General features: G+C 39.5%; 1 protein-coding gene across 5 annotated transcripts in view; it reads left to right on the top strand.

The window, feature by feature from the left end:
* The window catches only part of NUP153 (nucleoporin 153), a 45,647-nt gene that overhangs the window by 12,783 nt on the left and 15,257 nt on the right, over positions 1–17,607 (top strand). For 4 of the 5 annotated variants that reach the window (XM_051799147.1, XM_051799146.1, XM_051799145.1 and 1 more), the window contains exons 2-10: positions 4,707–4,923; positions 6,881–7,129; positions 8,353–8,492; positions 8,576–8,704; positions 10,498–10,614; positions 10,738–10,782; positions 10,880–10,933; positions 15,161–15,307; positions 16,066–16,118. In XM_051799147.1, the coding sequence (XP_051655107.1) occupies positions 4,707–4,923; positions 6,881–7,129; positions 8,353–8,492; positions 8,576–8,704; positions 10,498–10,614; positions 10,738–10,782; positions 10,880–10,933; positions 15,161–15,307; positions 16,066–16,118 (1,151 nt within the window). Of the gene's footprint in view, positions 1–1,682; positions 2,038–4,706; positions 4,924–6,880; positions 7,130–8,352; positions 8,493–8,575; positions 8,705–10,497; positions 10,615–10,737; positions 10,783–10,879; positions 10,934–15,160; positions 15,308–16,065; positions 16,119–17,607 lie in introns of those variants that run through there. The other variant, XM_051799149.1, reaches the window with a different exon arrangement.

Here is a 17,607-nt window from a genome sequence, read left to right as displayed (position 1 = left end):
GATGGTGGTACTGGGTTAACAGTTGGACTTTATAATATTAAAGGTGTTTTTCAGCCTTTATGATTCTATGAAAACAGGGCTTTGGACCCTCAAAGGGAGGATTTGGGTCTTCAAGACAGGGCTTTGGGCCCTGGAAATGGGCTTTTGGAGGTGAGAAGGAGGATTTGAACCATGAGTTGGGTTTTGTGCCCTAAAATACCACAAAATAAAACCTTGCCCCTAGAAATGAGTCTCTGGAGGGTTGGAGGAAGGCTTTGAGACCACTAGATTGAAGGCTGAATCCTGAAGAGGAGGCTTTCATCCCTGACATGGAGGCTTTGGACGCTAGAGTTTGGACCTGAAGATGTGCCTTTGGACTCTATAAAGAAGCCTTTGAACTCTACAAATGAGTCTTAGGACCTTCCAAATTACACTTGAGGCCTTCAAAGTGATGCTCTAGGCCCTTCAGATGAGTCTTGAGACCTCAGGAGCAGGGTCGGAACTTAGAAATGGGAGTTCGTGCCCAAACAAGGAGGGTTTGGACTCTTGGGTAACAGTTGGACACAGTGATCCAAGACGTCTTTTCCAGCCACAGTGGTTCAGTGATTCCATGATGTCAAACCAATGTGACTTGAAGTAGCTGTTACTGTAGTTACTGTTGCTATGATGTTTGTATACATAGACTTAGATCCAGCAGAGCTGCAGACGCTTCGAATGATGCACAGATTTTGAAAAACTGTTGTAAATATCTATTCATAAGCTACTGTGTCTTTCCAGTGGATTTTCATTTTGTTCAGCTTTCATGCTTGTATTTTTTAGGATGAGTATGAGTTTGTTTGAGGTGAATAGACAGTAGTTGGTACTGACAGTAGCTCAGACTTCTGAAATCAGCTAAGGAGTAAACCGTGTTCACTGACTAAAGTGGTGCTCCACTCAGTCAGGATTGTCCCATTACATCTCCTGCCCTTTTGTGATATTAGTTTGGCACCCCTGGGGCCTGTAGAAATTAGGATTTATGAGCATTAAAGCTGTGTGCCAACACTGCTTCCTCTGCTCCCAATCTGAGGTTGGGAACTAGAAAAATTTTTGTGCAGTAGCACATTCAGAATAGCCCCAGTGAATGAAGTTGTTCAGGAAGGGACTGGTACATAATCGTGGCTTGAGGAGATGTACTGGTTTAAAGGTAAACCAGGAGGGGAAATGAACTCAACTCAAAAGAGAGATTATAAATCAGAATAACAATTTAATAAAATAATACAATAAGTATGATTATACAGTCAAACAATTGGTTTTAACCCACAAACCCCAAATGTATAACCCAGCACCCTGGGGCATGAACAGTGGTGTTTGTTGGGCCCCCTGAGTCCAAAGCAAAAGGAGAGGGTAAAACCGGTTGGTGAGAGTGCTGGTGCAGTCTGGGCAAGAGTGGTGATTGCAGTCTGGTCGAGAGTGGTGTTCTCAGTCTGGTTGAGAGCGGTGATCTGCAGTCTTCCTCTGGATCCCACGAGAGGTTCCAAAAGTTCCACGACTCCAAGATTATATATCTTCCAGTTCAGGCAGGAATGCCCAGTACTTCCCTCAGGGCGGGGAGTTCCACAAAAGAGTGTGAGGACAGGGAGGCACCCTCCTATCTCGAAGACCTCTTAACACCCAGTTTATAGCCTAAGGAGTCAGGCTGTTCTGGGCAGAAGGTGTATATTGATACCAGTTTCTGGGAAATGGCATGGAAGGCTATAGAATACACAGTTTTGGGTTACACCCATCCGGTGATGAACTGGTCCCAGCTGTTCTAACTAGGACAGGAGATTGGGATCTGAGCAGTTTGCTCTGATTTTGCTGGAGGAATAAGTCTGCTAGACTTATTTTTTGCTATGTCTTTTGTATTTCACCTCAGAAGATCTGTTTGCATCACTGAGATGTCCAGTATCCTTGTCAACCTTCTAGAAGGATTAATGATTCCTGTATGGGGAGATGGTAGTGCCAGGGAACCTGGGATGGAGAAAATGCAGAGCTGGTGGCACAGGAGCAGTAGAGGGGGAGTGCTCTACTGCTGACAAGGTAGGTTTGTGTTGCATGTGCAGGCAGAGGGAACGGGTTCTCAAACACATGTGCTGAAATTGAAGAATAAGAAAATCACAAGTTAGGATAGGATTAGAATGCCAGCTTTAAAGACAGTGTAAGGCATGATCCTTTGCTGAAATGTCCTGACAAGAGCAAGGAAGCGTGCATGTTCAAAAGTGTAGTTGGTCAGTGGTGCGTTACCTGCCTGACGTGGTCAGGAATCCAAACACAGTGCCTTTCAGCTCTGATAGGCAGGTAGGATATTTTGTCTTTTTTCCTTTTTTTTGGTCTATGTGTATGTCAGTAGGCATACCTGGGATGTATGGCTTACTTTTTGGGTGGAAGGTGTTTGGTTGTTTTAGCAGGATCTGCATTTGATGGTAGCTCATTCATAATGCCTGCATAACTCTTTCACAGTGCCTTTAATCAGTATATTTTGCAGACAGAAAACAGAGATGCATTTCCATGTATTCTGCTTTCTCTTGCTTTGTCACTTAGCCTGCATTATTCTGGAGCATAAAACTATGCTATGTCTTCCACTGTGCCTAAGCTAGATGGAACAGGCCATTAGTACTTGCTACAGTACGGCTGCGCCGAGCGAGTTCCAGCTTCTGGTTTGGTTTGGGAAGTTACCCTGTGTTACCTAGCTTGAAGTGCTGATGATGTGGAGAACAGTAGCAAGGCTGCCCTTTGCAAGAAAGGGTCAAACCAGTCTGGTTTTAGATATAGATGGTAAAATGTTACCTTGGTTAATTATTAGTCTGTCTGGGTTCTCCAGTTACTCATTGAGATTACTAATGATTGGGTGTTTACTCTTCTGGATGCCTATGACATCTGCCATCTTGAGTCTTAGGTAGCTTTCAGTCCTGGGAGGATTTCTTCAGCAAGAGAATCATACAAGGTTGTTTTATGTTTTTATTCTCTTGATGAAGAAACTCTCTAGCAATAGTGAATATAGCGCTGCTTAGCTTTTTGGAAAGAGCATTGCCTTGGATGCAGTTTGTGTCCTGACCATTTGCTTATTTTGGCAAATCTTGACTCCTCTGGGTTCCTGATATGCTTTTATTCATATAGGAGCAAAATACCCCCCAAAAGGGGGACAGTGTGTCATAAGGAAAGGTGAAAATGAGGGGCTGGGAAGAGAGTAGGAACTACCTCTTTGCTGGTACCATGCACTGAACTGCTTGTGAGTTCTGGTATGGCATGCAGTTAGTTTTTTGTTGTTGGGAAGCTGAGGCTTAGTATATATGTAGAGTAGATTAAATTACCAATCATTATGAAAAATGTCAAATTAAGACGACCTTCCTTCTGTGAAAAGGCTTTTATTTTCTACCTTCCCTTTATCCTCTTTCCTTGCCCCCCCTCTTAATTCCAGATTCAAGGTTGTCTAATTTGTTTATAACTCCTGTAAGTAACCATGTATGAAGATTTGAATGAGGAATATGGGCTTCTTTTTTCATTTGTGTGCTGTTTGTTTAGGAAAGTTGAATACAGCAGAGTTCTTGTTTCACAGTTGTTTACTAGACTAATACATGTTCAAAGGCTATTCTTCATTTTCTACACATGAATAATAATTTTTAGAAAATTTTGTTGCCTAAACCCAGAAGAAAACCAAAGTAGCTTGCCAGAACCTTTGTTACGTGTGTTAGCAAATGACGATGGAGTTCAACAAAAATCCGTTTAACTCTTGTTACTTTTTAGTTTCCAAAGTGTTGAAATCATGGAGATAGATTTCACTTTTGCTTCCAGCTTGCAGAGGTTGTCAGCTGTTTCTGTGGCTGCAGTCAGTGTAAGAGAGGGGGAACTCCATGCTGCAAGCAATCTGCTGCAGGGGCTTGAGATTTGACAGGAAGGTGTTTTGAAATTTTGAGGGCATGATGGGTATCAAGTGACTGCCTAAAGCAAAATGGTAAATAAATGTTTCCTAAATGTAGAATGTAAGCATTGCAAATAGTTTCTAAATGTCATAATGGAAATGGCTTTTATGTATACCTTAATGACAGAATATTAAGGTTTGAAGATAGAAAACTTTAACATACCACAAAATGAAATTTGATCAAATTGGATCTATTGAACAGTCCTGTAGTGAGGAATCTGTTGTTCAGCTATGGCTGTTTCTTCCAGGATTCTTTCAGGATACTCTTGACTGTTCAGAGCATAATAGTGGGTTTATGGATAGACTTTGTTACTGCAGTTCAACATTAGAAAGAGAAATATTTAAATTCACTTATTTTAGCAGCTGTTATGGTCATCAGTATTGCTGTAGATAATTGCTGAGCTTCTGGGTTTAATGCTTTTTCAAGTGAAGGCATTACAAGGAGGAGTCCTCAGAAAAAGAGTGTATATCAGGAGTTATTTAGAAGTAGAATTTCCTGATGACCTTGTGACTTGACAAGCCTCTGGTGAATTTTGGCTGTAGTTTCAGAATTCTGAACATTGCCAAGGTCACTGGGAAGTGCAGAAATTGATAGGTCAGTACTAAGTAAATCAGAGTTAGGTGAATATTTGTCATGCGTGTTCCAGACGTATAGCAATTCTGTGTCAACAACCCACCCACCTCTATTTTATTCATCTGAATATTGCTGTCTAATATCTGTCTTCGAGGTCTGAGCAAGGTTGCATCCCACAGTATGCTGCTGACTGTGTTTCTGTATTTTTCTTTTAAGCTGGGACTCATTAGCAGAGTGACTGAATCAGTGAAAAACATTGTACCGGGATGGTTACAGAAGTATTTCAATAAAAGGGAAGATAAATGTGTAGATACAAATGAATCTCCAAACCAGGAAGAGAATCCAGTAAACTATCACGATGATTATGCAAATGAAGATGCTACGGTAATTGATGGGAGAGTCACGCCTGAATCAGCAAGAATTAATTTGGAAGGTATGTGAAATATCATTTAGTATTCTGACCATCTGTATTTATTCACAGATTTCTAGTTCTGAATCTAGATTTCTAAGAGAAGCTGGAAGGAGCATTTTGATAAAATTAAAAAGACGTCACAAAATAAACCAAAAAAACCCAAAACAAAATCCAGCCAACAAAACAAAAACCCCAACCAAAAAAACCGCACAAAAACCCACAGAAAGCAAACACATAGAAAAAAATCAAAAAGTGTTTTTGAAACTGTCTTAGCTTCACACTACAACGTTTAAATTGCAAAACATACTAGAGGTTGACTTGGAGCTCTTGGAAGTCATCAGTTAACCTCAGGTAGTCAACTAACCACATGCAAAATATCAATAATATTCATTCACTAGGGTGCTGATTGGCATTTTTTTTTAAAGGATCTGGAATGAAAGTTTATCTAATTGCCTACTGTAACAGAAACATTAATTTGTTTTGTTGTCCTCAAAGCAAAAGGCCAGATGCTAGAATGCCAGAGGAAAATAACTTCTCATGTCCTAAATTAATTTTTTTTTCCCTTTGGGCTTCTTCAATAAGTTTATTCAATTTCCTTATTGGTTTAATGGAGATCTGGAGAACTTTGTGACATTATTCTTTTTAAAATATTTTGTAACATTAAGGAGCTACCTAGCTAACATGGAGTCTTTGATAACTATTTGGCCCCTTGGCAAAGAAGTTTGCAACCCCTTTACTATATAAAAGATTATTCTGTATTTTATATCTCTGCCTCTCACTGTTTCTGTAGGACTCTAAACATTTGCATATGCTCCCATTTGAGTTTCTCTTAACTTAGCACTTTTGTGGAACTCAGTTTTTGATAAGGAGACAGGTTTTGTCTGACCACTTGTACATAACCATCTGTGTGGAACATCAGTTGTTTCTGTTGTTGGCAGAACAAAAAGTAATGAGGAAATATCTATGTCACCAATGTCATCTAATTGTAAATAAGGAACGTTATTGCTCTCTGTGTAGCTGTAGCTTGAGAATAAGTTTGTGTAAAGGAATAGAGAAGGTCTTCATGAAGGAGAAACATGTGTTGGCTTTCCTGAAGAACTGTGTGAAAGGACCTTTCAGTAAGAACAGCTGCACAGCAAACTTTCTAGCTCCAGAAAATCGGGAGCAGATGGGACACCCTAGAACTTTTAGTGGCTGGTGTTGCAGTCTGTGGATGTTGTAGCCTAATCTTTCTTTCTATAGTTAATAGTAAGTTTTTTTATTATTACTGGTATTTTTATTTTAGAGAGCCTGTTTCTTCAGCTCTGAGATACCAGTGTGCTAGAGCTTGTATTCCTTTGCTTGACCAGCCTTCAGTCTTTATCTCAAACAAGACCGTCCTGAAAATCTATCAATCCTTTGGAGAATTACCCACTGCGGTGGTTATGTAGATTAAAGTTGCTAGTTTGAGCTTCAGTGCAAATACCAAGAGGGTAGTGACTCAAAATCCTGTTCATACCCAGAATTCCTGGGAAAGACTGTAGATTTACATAGCTATCAGGCAAGATAGCCATTAATAGCTGTTCTGTTCATGTGGCAAGTGGGAGCTGTGAGACTACTTTTTGCAGGGCACTGGCAGTGTTTACAGACTCCTTTCGTGAGGAAAAAACGCCCATCTTTCAACCAAGGCCATGTTGCTTACTTGTCCTTTGTGCCAAAATCTCAAAAATCAGTGGAGAGGAGAAATGTTTTTGTCTGTAGCGTGACCTGATATGGTAGAATTTGGAAGGGGTGATGATGACACCAGAACACTAGTATTTCAAGCAGTATTGCTGTTGTTGTCAGATAGATGAAACCCTATCTGGGTGAAGAAGTTAAATTCGGCTTCTCTATTTTTGTGCTTAGAACTTGGCAATAACATTGCTGTTGATAGAAAACAGGTTTTGGCTTCTGTGAGCTTGTCTATAGGAAAGCTGATTGTCTCGCTGTTCTTGTTTAGAACCATCCACGAGTAGGTCTGCACTGAACTTCTCAGATGTGTTAACAAGGCCCTCTCTCCATCGGAGCCATTTGAACTGTACTGTGTTGGATCCCACAGTACCACACTGTCAGCCCTCTACATCTTCCACACTTGGCATTGGCAGTCCTGGGCTGTCTCTGGTAAAAGAAATAAAAGATTCTACCTCTCAGCATGATGATGATAACATCTCAACAACCAGTGGCTTCTCCTCTAGAGCATCTGATAAAGGTAACTTTTGTGTTCTGTAATTGAGTTGTTTGGTAACATGAAGTACTTTGTATTCTTTAATATTTCACATTGCCTTAGTAAGTAAAGTAGGTGAATGTCAGCTTTGGATGTCAGAATTAAATTTCATTTTTAATATATTAGAAGCATATAATCCTGTCATCTTTTAAATAGAACCATGCTTTGGAATACAGTTATGAGTCCCTGATGTTCTAAAGAGTTGGTGCTGATAAATACACTTTTAGCTGGATTATCTGTAAATCTTGAACTGGGATAGTAGGAGCTGAAGATGATTTGCTGTAGCTTGACAACTAGGTTGACCTAGAGGAGGAGTTACCTTGAATATCTAACTTGCAGCTGGTTAAATGTGAGTAGATATAGGTGACAGATGAAAACACAAGATGTTTTCATGTGGGTTTTTTGGGTTTTTTTACCAGGAGTCAGTAATGAAACTATTCTGATTGAAAAAGTCTGGGCAGCTTTTTTTGCTTTTCTTGGTAGAAGGCATCAGTTTTCAATATTGCCATGTCTTTTACTGAATTCAGTAAGGAATGTACACAATTTTAAAGTTAAAAAAAACCCCCTAAACATTGTATTGAAAAAGATGGGGACCTAGGTGTCTCACTGAGAAAGGGCAAACAGCAGGTTTGCAAGTTTTTCTAATCCCCTGTATAAGTGGGAATAGAGTCATGCTAAACCAGTTCTCTGGAGACCATAGTTTTACAGTTCAGTTTGTATTGCCTGGGCTTAGCAATATAACCTGTTTACTAGGATGCAGTTCTGTCCTATGGTGACCTGCAACCCTTTACCAACATAGGAAGAACTTTGTACCATTATAGATGCACCAGTGTTTATGCCATTCCATTTTATTTTACCACGAAAGAAATAAAAATAGAATTGCTCTGCCCTGGAAGCATGCTATTAACTTGTGCGTGCTTCTGAAAGATTACTGAAAAGTAATGTATTTGCAGTTCTCTGAACAGAATTCAGATTCAGAGTTGATACTTGGTTTTCATACCATATGTGAAACTAATCTGTTTGAAGAACTCTGAAGCTTAGAGTGCTGGAGAAGTAAGTATAAAGGGACTTTTTCATTCTGTAAAACTTACTTTTTCATATTAAAGAACTCTGATAAAATATCAGAGATAATAAAGATAAAATATCTTTAATATTACAATTCTCTATGTATATGAGGCATTTACATAAAGCATGTATCATTTTGACAGATATCACAGTTTCAAAAAATACTTCAGCACCACTGCTCTGGTCCCCAGAGGCTGAAAGATCTCATTCCCTCTCACAGCATCCTGCATCTAGCTCTAAAAAACCTGCATTCAATTTATCTGCTTTTGGATCTCCCTCTCCTGTAAGTACTGCACAGTGTTAAGTTTAGTCAGTTTGAATGTGTAACCATTTTTACTAACAACTTACCATAACACCTTTCTGTAGTCACTTGGAAACACCTCTGTCTTTAAGACAAGGCAGCTTGGGGATTCTCCATTTTACCCTGGAAAGACCTCGTATGGTGGTGCCGCTGCAGCAGCAAGGCAGACAAAAGTGCAGATTTCTGCTTATCAGGTATGAAAATAGTAGTGTGGGGGGGGAAAAATGTAATCAAAGTACAGAAGAGATAGCTCTCCCTAAAAAGCTCTGAGTGGGGAACTGAACACTGAAAATATGGAAACAGTTCTTCTTTTGCCCTCTCAGCCTACAAGAGTGAAAAAGAGGCATCTTTGTTTAAATTCTCAGTTCGTGTAGAAATATTTACCATAGTGCACAAGTATGACAGTAGCATCTTAGTTGCTGGGTAGTTGTTTGTTGTAGGGATTTCCTCTGTTGTTACCTCTTTCAAAAATTTCTGTTTTCTGCCGTTGTCTGCCTTTGACTGTATTATGTTAAAGTAATGTGTAAATAAATACTACGATGGCATAACTTTGAAAACTTATATTTATAGTAGCAAAAGTTGATGCTTGTCGGTAGATCCTACGCTCTTAACTATGAATATGCTTTGTAAAACTGTGCATTCTTTAATATAGTAATATCCAAAGGGCAAATTTGCTCATCCTTTGCTCTTTTGTTACTTAGAGGCATGCAGTCCTCAATGCAATCTCAAGATAAACAATAAGTCCTTTCTATTTTACTATCATTCTCTATATCTTAGCTCTTGAGAAGAGCTGCTTGCCCCAAAGTATTCTTTGTGTTCTAAAATGAACCAGCAATTAAAAATCCTTACTACCTTCAGTAGCTAGAGTTGAATCTAAAAAGAAGTAAAATCTGATTTGATTGGAATGTGTTGTGTTTAAGTCAAAAAGATCTTTATTACAAAAAGAAATAAAAAGCCAAAATAAACTTTATTTAAGAAACTGGCAATTAGAGTTTGCTGGACCTATTCTGGCAGTCTGTTTCTTTTCTGCCATGGAACAAGAGGACTTACAAGTTCCTGACTTAGGGGAAACCTTGACAATTTGCGGTTTGTCTGGACTTGGCGTTGAGTCAAACTTCAGAACACTTAAAACTTCTAGGAGTGTAAGCTAGGAGCCCTCTTTGATCAGCTATTTTTATTTTTACAAAAATAAATGTGGATTGTACTGAAAAGAGGAAGCAAATACCAGGCTTTTAAGGGAGAGACTAGCTTGCTTGTTGCTGCATGCTGTAGAGTAGAGCAAGTCTCACTTGTGTTTTTTATATGCTGTGATCTGCTTCCTGTGTTCACATAGCAGTGTGGTAAGCGTGATGTGGTTACATGAGAGGCTTAACGTAATTTTAAGGAAACCGAAAAGGGTAACACTGAAGTTTTTTTAACTTATGTTCAAAGTCATGTGGTACGAATAAACCATTTGTTTTTTCAATGTATCATGCTGAGATCTGTTACAGTTCAAATCAGATCTTTATCTGTTTAAGCAGAGTGAAAAGATCTTCAGTCAGTTGTAATCTTGGGGGAAGGGAGGAAATGAGAGAAATAAAACTAGAAATTTCTGATGATGATTGTATGCAGTGATTTTAAGATGGCACACTTACACCATAATGAAACCCCGAGATCTGTTTTGTTACTGAAAGTACTTTCTGCAGCACAAGCTTGCTTCAGTTCTGTTTTCCTAATCACTGCTTCAGAGATTCTACAGGCCTAACATCTTCCATTTTATGACCTTTTAAATTTAAGTATTTCTTTCGTTGCTTTATCCTGCCCCACTTAAACTTCTGTAAAGCCAGTAGTGTGTATTTTCTTCTTCATGGCTTGAATGCTCTGCGAGTACATTTTTCTTTGTCATTATAAGTATTGGTTATGTCATCATTGTATCCATAGGGCATAAGATACACGTATGTTTAACTCAAAATCCAGCATCATAACATTGGCAATGCTAATTTTTCAGCCACCGTTAAAAAGACAAATGAAAGCTAAACAGGCAAATGTGCAATCCTACGGTGTGACAAGTTCCACAGCACGGCGCATCTTGCAGACGTTGGAGAAGATGTCAAGCCCTTTGGCGGTAAATGGCACTCCTTTTCATGTTTTATTTCATGTGCTTGAAAAACATAGTAAATATGTGCAAGTATAGGATGAAGATTGTGCTTGTGTCATTGTTTAATTTACTGCACTGCTTTCTCAACAGGATGCTAAAAGGATTCCATCTTCTGTTTCTAGTCCATTGTCTTCTGTAAGTTGATCGCAAAACCCCCATGTTTTTGTTAGATGGAACCCTCTTATGGGGAAAAAACGTTCACTAATATTTAGGCCTTTTTTTCCCCCCATAGCCTGTGGACAGGAGTGTGCTGAATATGACTAGCTTCCAATCCAGACAAAACCAGGTAAGAACCAGTAACATGTTAAGCTGAGATAGATAACTTTCTGTACATTATAGCTATCAGAAGAAATGTCACAAATCTCAGTGAGAAGCGTACACATGAATTGAAGTTAATATTAGCGTTGTGTGAATTATAGCGGTCTTGCCTATGTGGTAATAGCTAAAAATGTCTTTTCTACCCACACCAGATGAAGGACTGTAAAAATTACTCGGGTTGAAAATTCTGTTATATTTTGTGGTGGTGTATTGATATGACAGTCAAGAACACCTTCTCTAGAACACACAAAGTAGTTTTATTTGGGGGCAACTTGGGGTTAAGTTCCATGTTAATATTCCTGTTTATAAAAGCTTTTTACTGCAGAAATGATCAGAAGTAGAAAAATATTGATTGAATCAGACCTTGTACAGGTTTCCATGTTCATTTTGAGAAAAAAATAATACTTATGTTTTTTTATAACTGCTCAGAGGAAGGAGAAGGAAAATGGTTAAATGTTGTCGCTTCTGTAAATTTATGTTCCTAAATTCCTATTTGGAGGTAACACTGAGTTGGTGATAACGCTGTGGTAAATCATTATTTCCTTGGTTTTGTTAAAAAAAAAAGTTGAAGTATCAAGTTTGTTAATTGTAAAACCCGCAAAAGGTCACTTTAAGATCAGTCAACCAAAGGAACAAAAGTGTAGTTTTTCTTCCGTGCAAACTTTTTGTCTGTTGTTGTAATGAGAAAGTGGATAGAATGTCTCAAGAAGTTTCTCTGCTAAGAGCTTATTTAGGAGTATAATTAATTATGCGGTCACTTCAGAATTTATAAACATCTCAGAGTTCCTGTAGTGTCTTTGGCCATGTACTAAATTACAAGAGCATTGAAAAGTAGAGCATGTAATTTCTTTACCAAAAATATTATCCAAATAATTGAAAACAAAGCCGATACAGATTCTCAGTTAAAATGCAGAACCACACCTGTGACAAGGCATTAAGAAAGATCTGCTGGATTTGCAGCGTAGCCCCTGACATCAGTCAGAAAGCGAATGTTGTGCACAGCTGCCACTGGGTAAAAATAGAGAAATTGTCTATTCATAATGCTAGAATTCATAGTTTGGCAGGGAAAGGGTAGCCCTTGATGAGAAGGGAGGAGAGGATTGTGTGCACCAAGGAGAGGGTTGTGGTTGTGTGTTTTCCTGCTAAAGCAAACAAGTGGTTGACATGGCACTTGAACACTCAGGCAAAACTTTTGCAGGTATTCTTTTATTATGGTGTTTTTTTTTATTTTGAGGGTCTGCACCAGAGAGAATAACTCTTAGCGTATTGAACATGTAACTGGGTGACTTTGTTGTTGTTGTTCTACATACTTGTCTAACTAATTTGATATCCTTCTACAACAACATCACCTGCCTGGCATGTGAAGGGAAGGCGGTGGATGTAGATTTTGAACTTTTTAAGGCTTATGATACTGTCTCTCACAGTATCCTTCTGGACAAGTTGTCCAAATGTGGGATGCCCCGGTGAAGAACTGGCTGAACAGCAGGATGCAAAGGATTGCTGTGAATGGGGTTACATCTGGCTGGTGACCAGTCACCATCTCTGTTCCTCAGGGCTCAGTTCTAGGACCAGTGTGGTTCAGTATATCTGTCAGTGATCTGAATGCCCCATTATCAGGTTTGCTGATGATATGAAACAGGGAAGTGCTATTGACTCTCTTTAGGGAGAGGAGGCTATGCAGGAGGATCTAGGTAGATTGGAGCATTGGACAGTGATCAGTCAGATGGAATTTAGCAAGTCCAAATACCAGATCTTCATCAATGACATAGTGGGATTGAGTGCACCCTCAGCAAGTTTGCTGGTGACGCCAAGCTGAGTGGTGCTGTTGACACACCTGAGGGATGAGATGCCATCCAGAGGGACGAGGACAAGCTCTAGAAGACGGGAGTGTCACATGGTTCTGCACCTGGGTGAGGGCAACCCCCAGTTGCCCCATCAGTACAGGCCTGGGGGTGAATTGAGAGGCGATGTGCATTCTCAGCCCAGAAAGCCAGTTGTGTTCTGGGCTGCATCAAAAGCAGCATGGCCAGCAGGTCAAAGGAGGTGATTCTCTCCCTTGATCTCTGCTCTGGTGAGATCCCACCTGGAGTGCTGCATCCATCTCTGGGGGTCTCAATACAGGGACCTGTTGAAGCAGGTCCACTGGGGGGCTATAAAAATGGCCAGAGGGATGGAACACCTCTCCTGTGAGGAAAGACTGAGAGTTGGGGTTATTCACCCTGCAGAAGGCTTCACAGAGATGTTACCACAATAAGTGTATCACCTTTTGGTATTTAAAGTGGGCTTAGAAGAATGATGGGGACAGATCTTTTGGCAGAGCCTGTTGCAATAGAACAAGGGGTAATGGTAATTGTTTATCACTTAAAAGAGAGTTGATTTAAACTAGATATAAGGAGATGAGGATGGTAGAGCCCTTGAACAGGTTGTCCAGAGAGGTGTTGGATGCCCCATTCCTGGAAACATTCAAGGTCAGGTTGCATGGGGCAGGTGGGATACTGCTCCAAGGACAGAGTAATGTGAGCACAAGTATAAACTGAGGGAGGAATGGCTGGAGAGCAGTCCTGCAGAAGGGGATCTGGGGGTGCCGGTCAGCCGTAGCTTAGTGTGAGCAGCGTGTGCCCGGGCAGCCCAGGGGGCAAAACACATCCTGGGGTACATCGAACATGGCACAACCAGTGGTCAGGAGGGGGGATTATCCCACTGTGTTCAGTGTTGGTGTGGCCTCACCTTGAGCACTGTGTGCAGTTCTGGACCCACAATTCAAGAAGGATGTGAAGGTCCTTGAATGTGTCCAGAGGAGGGCAACAAAACTGGTGACAGGGCTGGAAGGCCTGTCCTGGGAGGAGCAGCTGAGGACTTTGGGCTTGTCTAGTTTAGAGAGAAGGAGGCTGAGGGGTGACCTCAATGGCTCTCTACAGCTTCCTGAGGAGGAGAAGTGGAGAAGGAGGTGCTGATCTCCACAGGATCCAGTGACAGGACACGTGGCTGAAAGCTGCATCAGTTCAGGGCAAGGTTTAGACTGGACACTAGGAAGCACTTCTTTACTGAGAGTGTGGTCAAACACTGGAACAGGCTTCCTAGAGATGCCCCCAGCCTGTCAGTGTTAAAGAAGCATTTGGACTGTGCTCTTAACAGCATACTTTCACTTCTGGTCAGCCCTGAAGTGGTCAGGCAGTTCATTGACCAGTCAGATGATTTTTGTTTGTCCTTTACAGCTGAAAATACTCTATTCCAATTCTATTTGCTTTATATTTAATACCAACAGTGGACCATTCTTCACTCAAAATGGTTTTGTGAACTTAAATAACGTGCATTTTACTCAAGATTTTGAAATTAGTTTAATAATTTTTAGAATAAAGTAACTTTATACATAGAGCAACATGAATTTCATTAGCAAGAGTTTTGAGATACTGTGAAATTAAATTTGCATTGTAAACACAGTTTTCTGTTGATATTAATTTAAATAATAGCATGTATCGTAAATCTGATTATCCTGATCATCAAGACTGCAGATGATTTGTTAAATAGTGTAGCCTTTTGGGGTCTTTCTTCTTTCTCAATTCAGTTAAACCAGTTTTGTAGAAGGTACAGTGCTTTCTGTCAAAAATCAGCTTTTGTCTGTGAAAATGCTTTGACAAGGAAAGTCAGGCCAGTACTTTTAACAGCATCAAATGCAAGTCATTAATATACATGTTATTGGAACATGTATTAATGAATGAGACTATTTTAAAGTTATTTTACAACTTTTTTTTTTCACAGTGTTAACTTCAAAGGAGGAAAATGTAGAAAAAATGAAACCCAGAATCTGGTTTAACACTGCTTTACATTTTGCATGTTAAAATAATGGATTTAACCGGTAAAAAAAACCCCAAAAAACAACAAGAGCAGAGGAGAGGAAAGGATGGGAGCATATTATACAAACAAGTTATTTTGCTAATAGTAATATGATTTATTTTGCCAAATTTTGACATAGGGTTCAGCCAGACTTCAACTACTTCTGTAGCTTTTTGGATTTTATAACTGATATTCTGGTGGTTTCATTCTACAAGCTAAATGTTTTCAACACTTCCAGATAGTTTTCACTGGGCGCTGAGGCTGATGGGAGGTTTATGGTTCTGTAACTTTTTTTATCAGTAAATGCTGTGGTAATTTGGGTGGGTGCAAGGATAAATTGACTGCTCCTTTCCTTTCAAAGATGGATTCACAGCATCCGCCTGTCCAGAAACTTGTGACACCAAAGCCACTCTCCCTGTCAGGGGGTCGGATCACGTATTTTAAACCATCTCTGAAATCAGCTACTAATTCCAGAAAAATTCACCAAAGGGGAGATAGAGAGCATCAAGTAAGTAAATTTTCTGGTCCTTGTTTGCCTGCATTTTACAAGCTTGGAATGTCTCTAACCAGTTATTTTACTAAGTTATTCTACTTTTTCTTGATGGAGTACTGATAGTATGTCTGAGGTAAGCATTAAGACAGTGGGAACCACTGTGAAGGAGATACTTAGAGATTTTATGAAAATAATTGTACATTTGGCACACTGTGTGGCTGGTGCTTCTTTTCAGAATGTGATGATGTGCTATTGGGCCAGGCTGTTCTCAGTGAAAGAATATTAAAACACAAAACTTTTCCTTTTCATATGCTCCTGTACACAAGTAGCTGTCACTGATCGAACATGCTGATGTTGTGTACAAGGTCTTTCTGGTGAGCTGTGGGCTCCAAGTGAGATTTCTGACAATTACCCATTCGGATTACTTTCTTAATTACATATTCTGATCACTTTGGTGTAAATGAAGTTCCCAGTAAACTATCCTTAAAACAATATTGGTATCTCTTTCAGAAAAAAAAAGCCACCCATGGTTCCAGTATCAACCTGGATGTAAAAATGACCAGGTATTAAATACATGGGCTGGAAATTAAGTGGATAGGCATAGTAGTTAGGGAACAAGCTTAAGCAGATCAGGTGTATTCAGTGGTGTTAAAACAAACAAACCAAAACCCAAACCACCAGCACGAAACATCTACATTTGGTTGTCTTCTCTGTGTGTTTTGTTTATAAATATATTTAGATAAATCTTGAAATAAATCAAACCTATTTTGCAGGACATGACACAGGAGAGTTTTCCTGCAGAAAAGCCTGTAAAACCATCTGAAAGGTATGACAAATCTATTAATTTTAAAACACTTGAGAGAAGAGCACCCTCTCCTTTGTCACTGCAGTCTGCATGCTTGCCTTCTTTTGAAAGGGCAGTAACAGTTCTCAGTAAAAGGGAATAGAAAAAGTGAAAAAATTTTTGTATTATGAGAGAGTTTAACCATTTGTGCATCTTGATTTTCATCAGGGGTACAGCTGTTAGTCTCAGCTAATTAAATAATTGCTTGGAGTCTGAAAGCTTTGTCCTACAGGAATTTCTTTCTGAAAATTCTTCATAATGTGAAGTGCCTTACAGTTCTAGAGTATATTCAATATTTAGGAACTTTTTTAAGCAAAAAAGTGGGGGAACGTATTTTCTAATGCTTCTTACATGACAAAAGTCACTTGTCTGCTCTGTGAGTTTGCATGAAAAACAGGAGCCCTTTAGAATCATCTGAGGACAAATGCTAGCTTGTGTCTGAAACACAAAATTCCAGGGGAGTTAATAATTGTATTTCTTCTTGAGGAGATTATCTTACATTACACTGCTCGCTTGTCTTAGATAGAATGACTTCACCTCCAGATAATACTGATAGCTCTCCGTTCGTGGCAACTAATCTTTTGGGTTATGCTTGAATTAAGACACTGTTAGATCAAAAGATATGCTTTTTTTGAGGATTCCTCCCTTTCAAAGAACAGTATGGAATCTGCCAACATGTTGGCTCTATGTTCATCTTCCAAACAATTCTTATGTTGTCTTGGCCATTCTTTGGCTTGCAAAAAACCCCAAAGCCAGCCCTTTGTTTTATCATCAAGTAGTTTGTCTTTACAAGAACCATCTTTGCAGAGGTGGTTTTGGCAGAGGTGCAAACAGATGTTAGATTTTAATTGTGGGTTTTCAAATTATTCTAAATTTTCTTTGGTAAAATTCCTTTCTCCATGTAGAAGGGAGATCTAGAAAACTGATACTGCTTTTTATTTAGTTCACAAGGTTTACTGCTGTGTTCTACTTTTGACTTTAGAGTAGATGGTTCTGGTTTTTTTTAGTTCTTTTACAAGGCAGACTTTGTTGTGTGTCATGTTCTGGATCAGGGATGCAACACTGATAAGGGCCAGAGTCCCTTTGTGCAACTAACCTGCAGTACTTCAGTACACCTCTGTCCAGTCTACCAAAGGCTGTTTAGTTTTTAAACCTGTGTCAGAATTGTAGATTGGACTTACTTGCTTGGAGACAGAACACTGTCTTTCCCCCTTAGAAGCTGACAGGTGTTAACAGAAAAGAGGAATATGGGCTATCATAGACATGCTATAATTGTCTGAATAAAGATGTATTTTGACATAAGATTTTTTTTCAGAATTCAAATTGATTGTCAGTTTGGATTAGATAAAAGTTTGAGCATATGGCCTTAAGGATCTGGCTTCCTCTCAGTGGTTACAGTGCTAAGCAGACTGTTTGCAACTATCTGACAGATTTAGACCAGTTGTTTTCCTCAGTCCTCTGGAAACTTGAC

Source organism: Manacus candei, unplaced genomic scaffold (genome assembly GCF_025592945.1).
Source record: "Manacus candei isolate 608988 ecotype Guabito, Panama unplaced genomic scaffold, ASM2559294v1 h1tg000049l, whole genome shotgun sequence".
NCBI lineage: Eukaryota > Metazoa > Chordata > Aves > Passeriformes > Pipridae > Manacus > Manacus candei.
The sequence above is the reverse complement of the archived record's forward strand: the minus strand, read 5'-3'. Positions and strand labels throughout refer to the sequence as shown.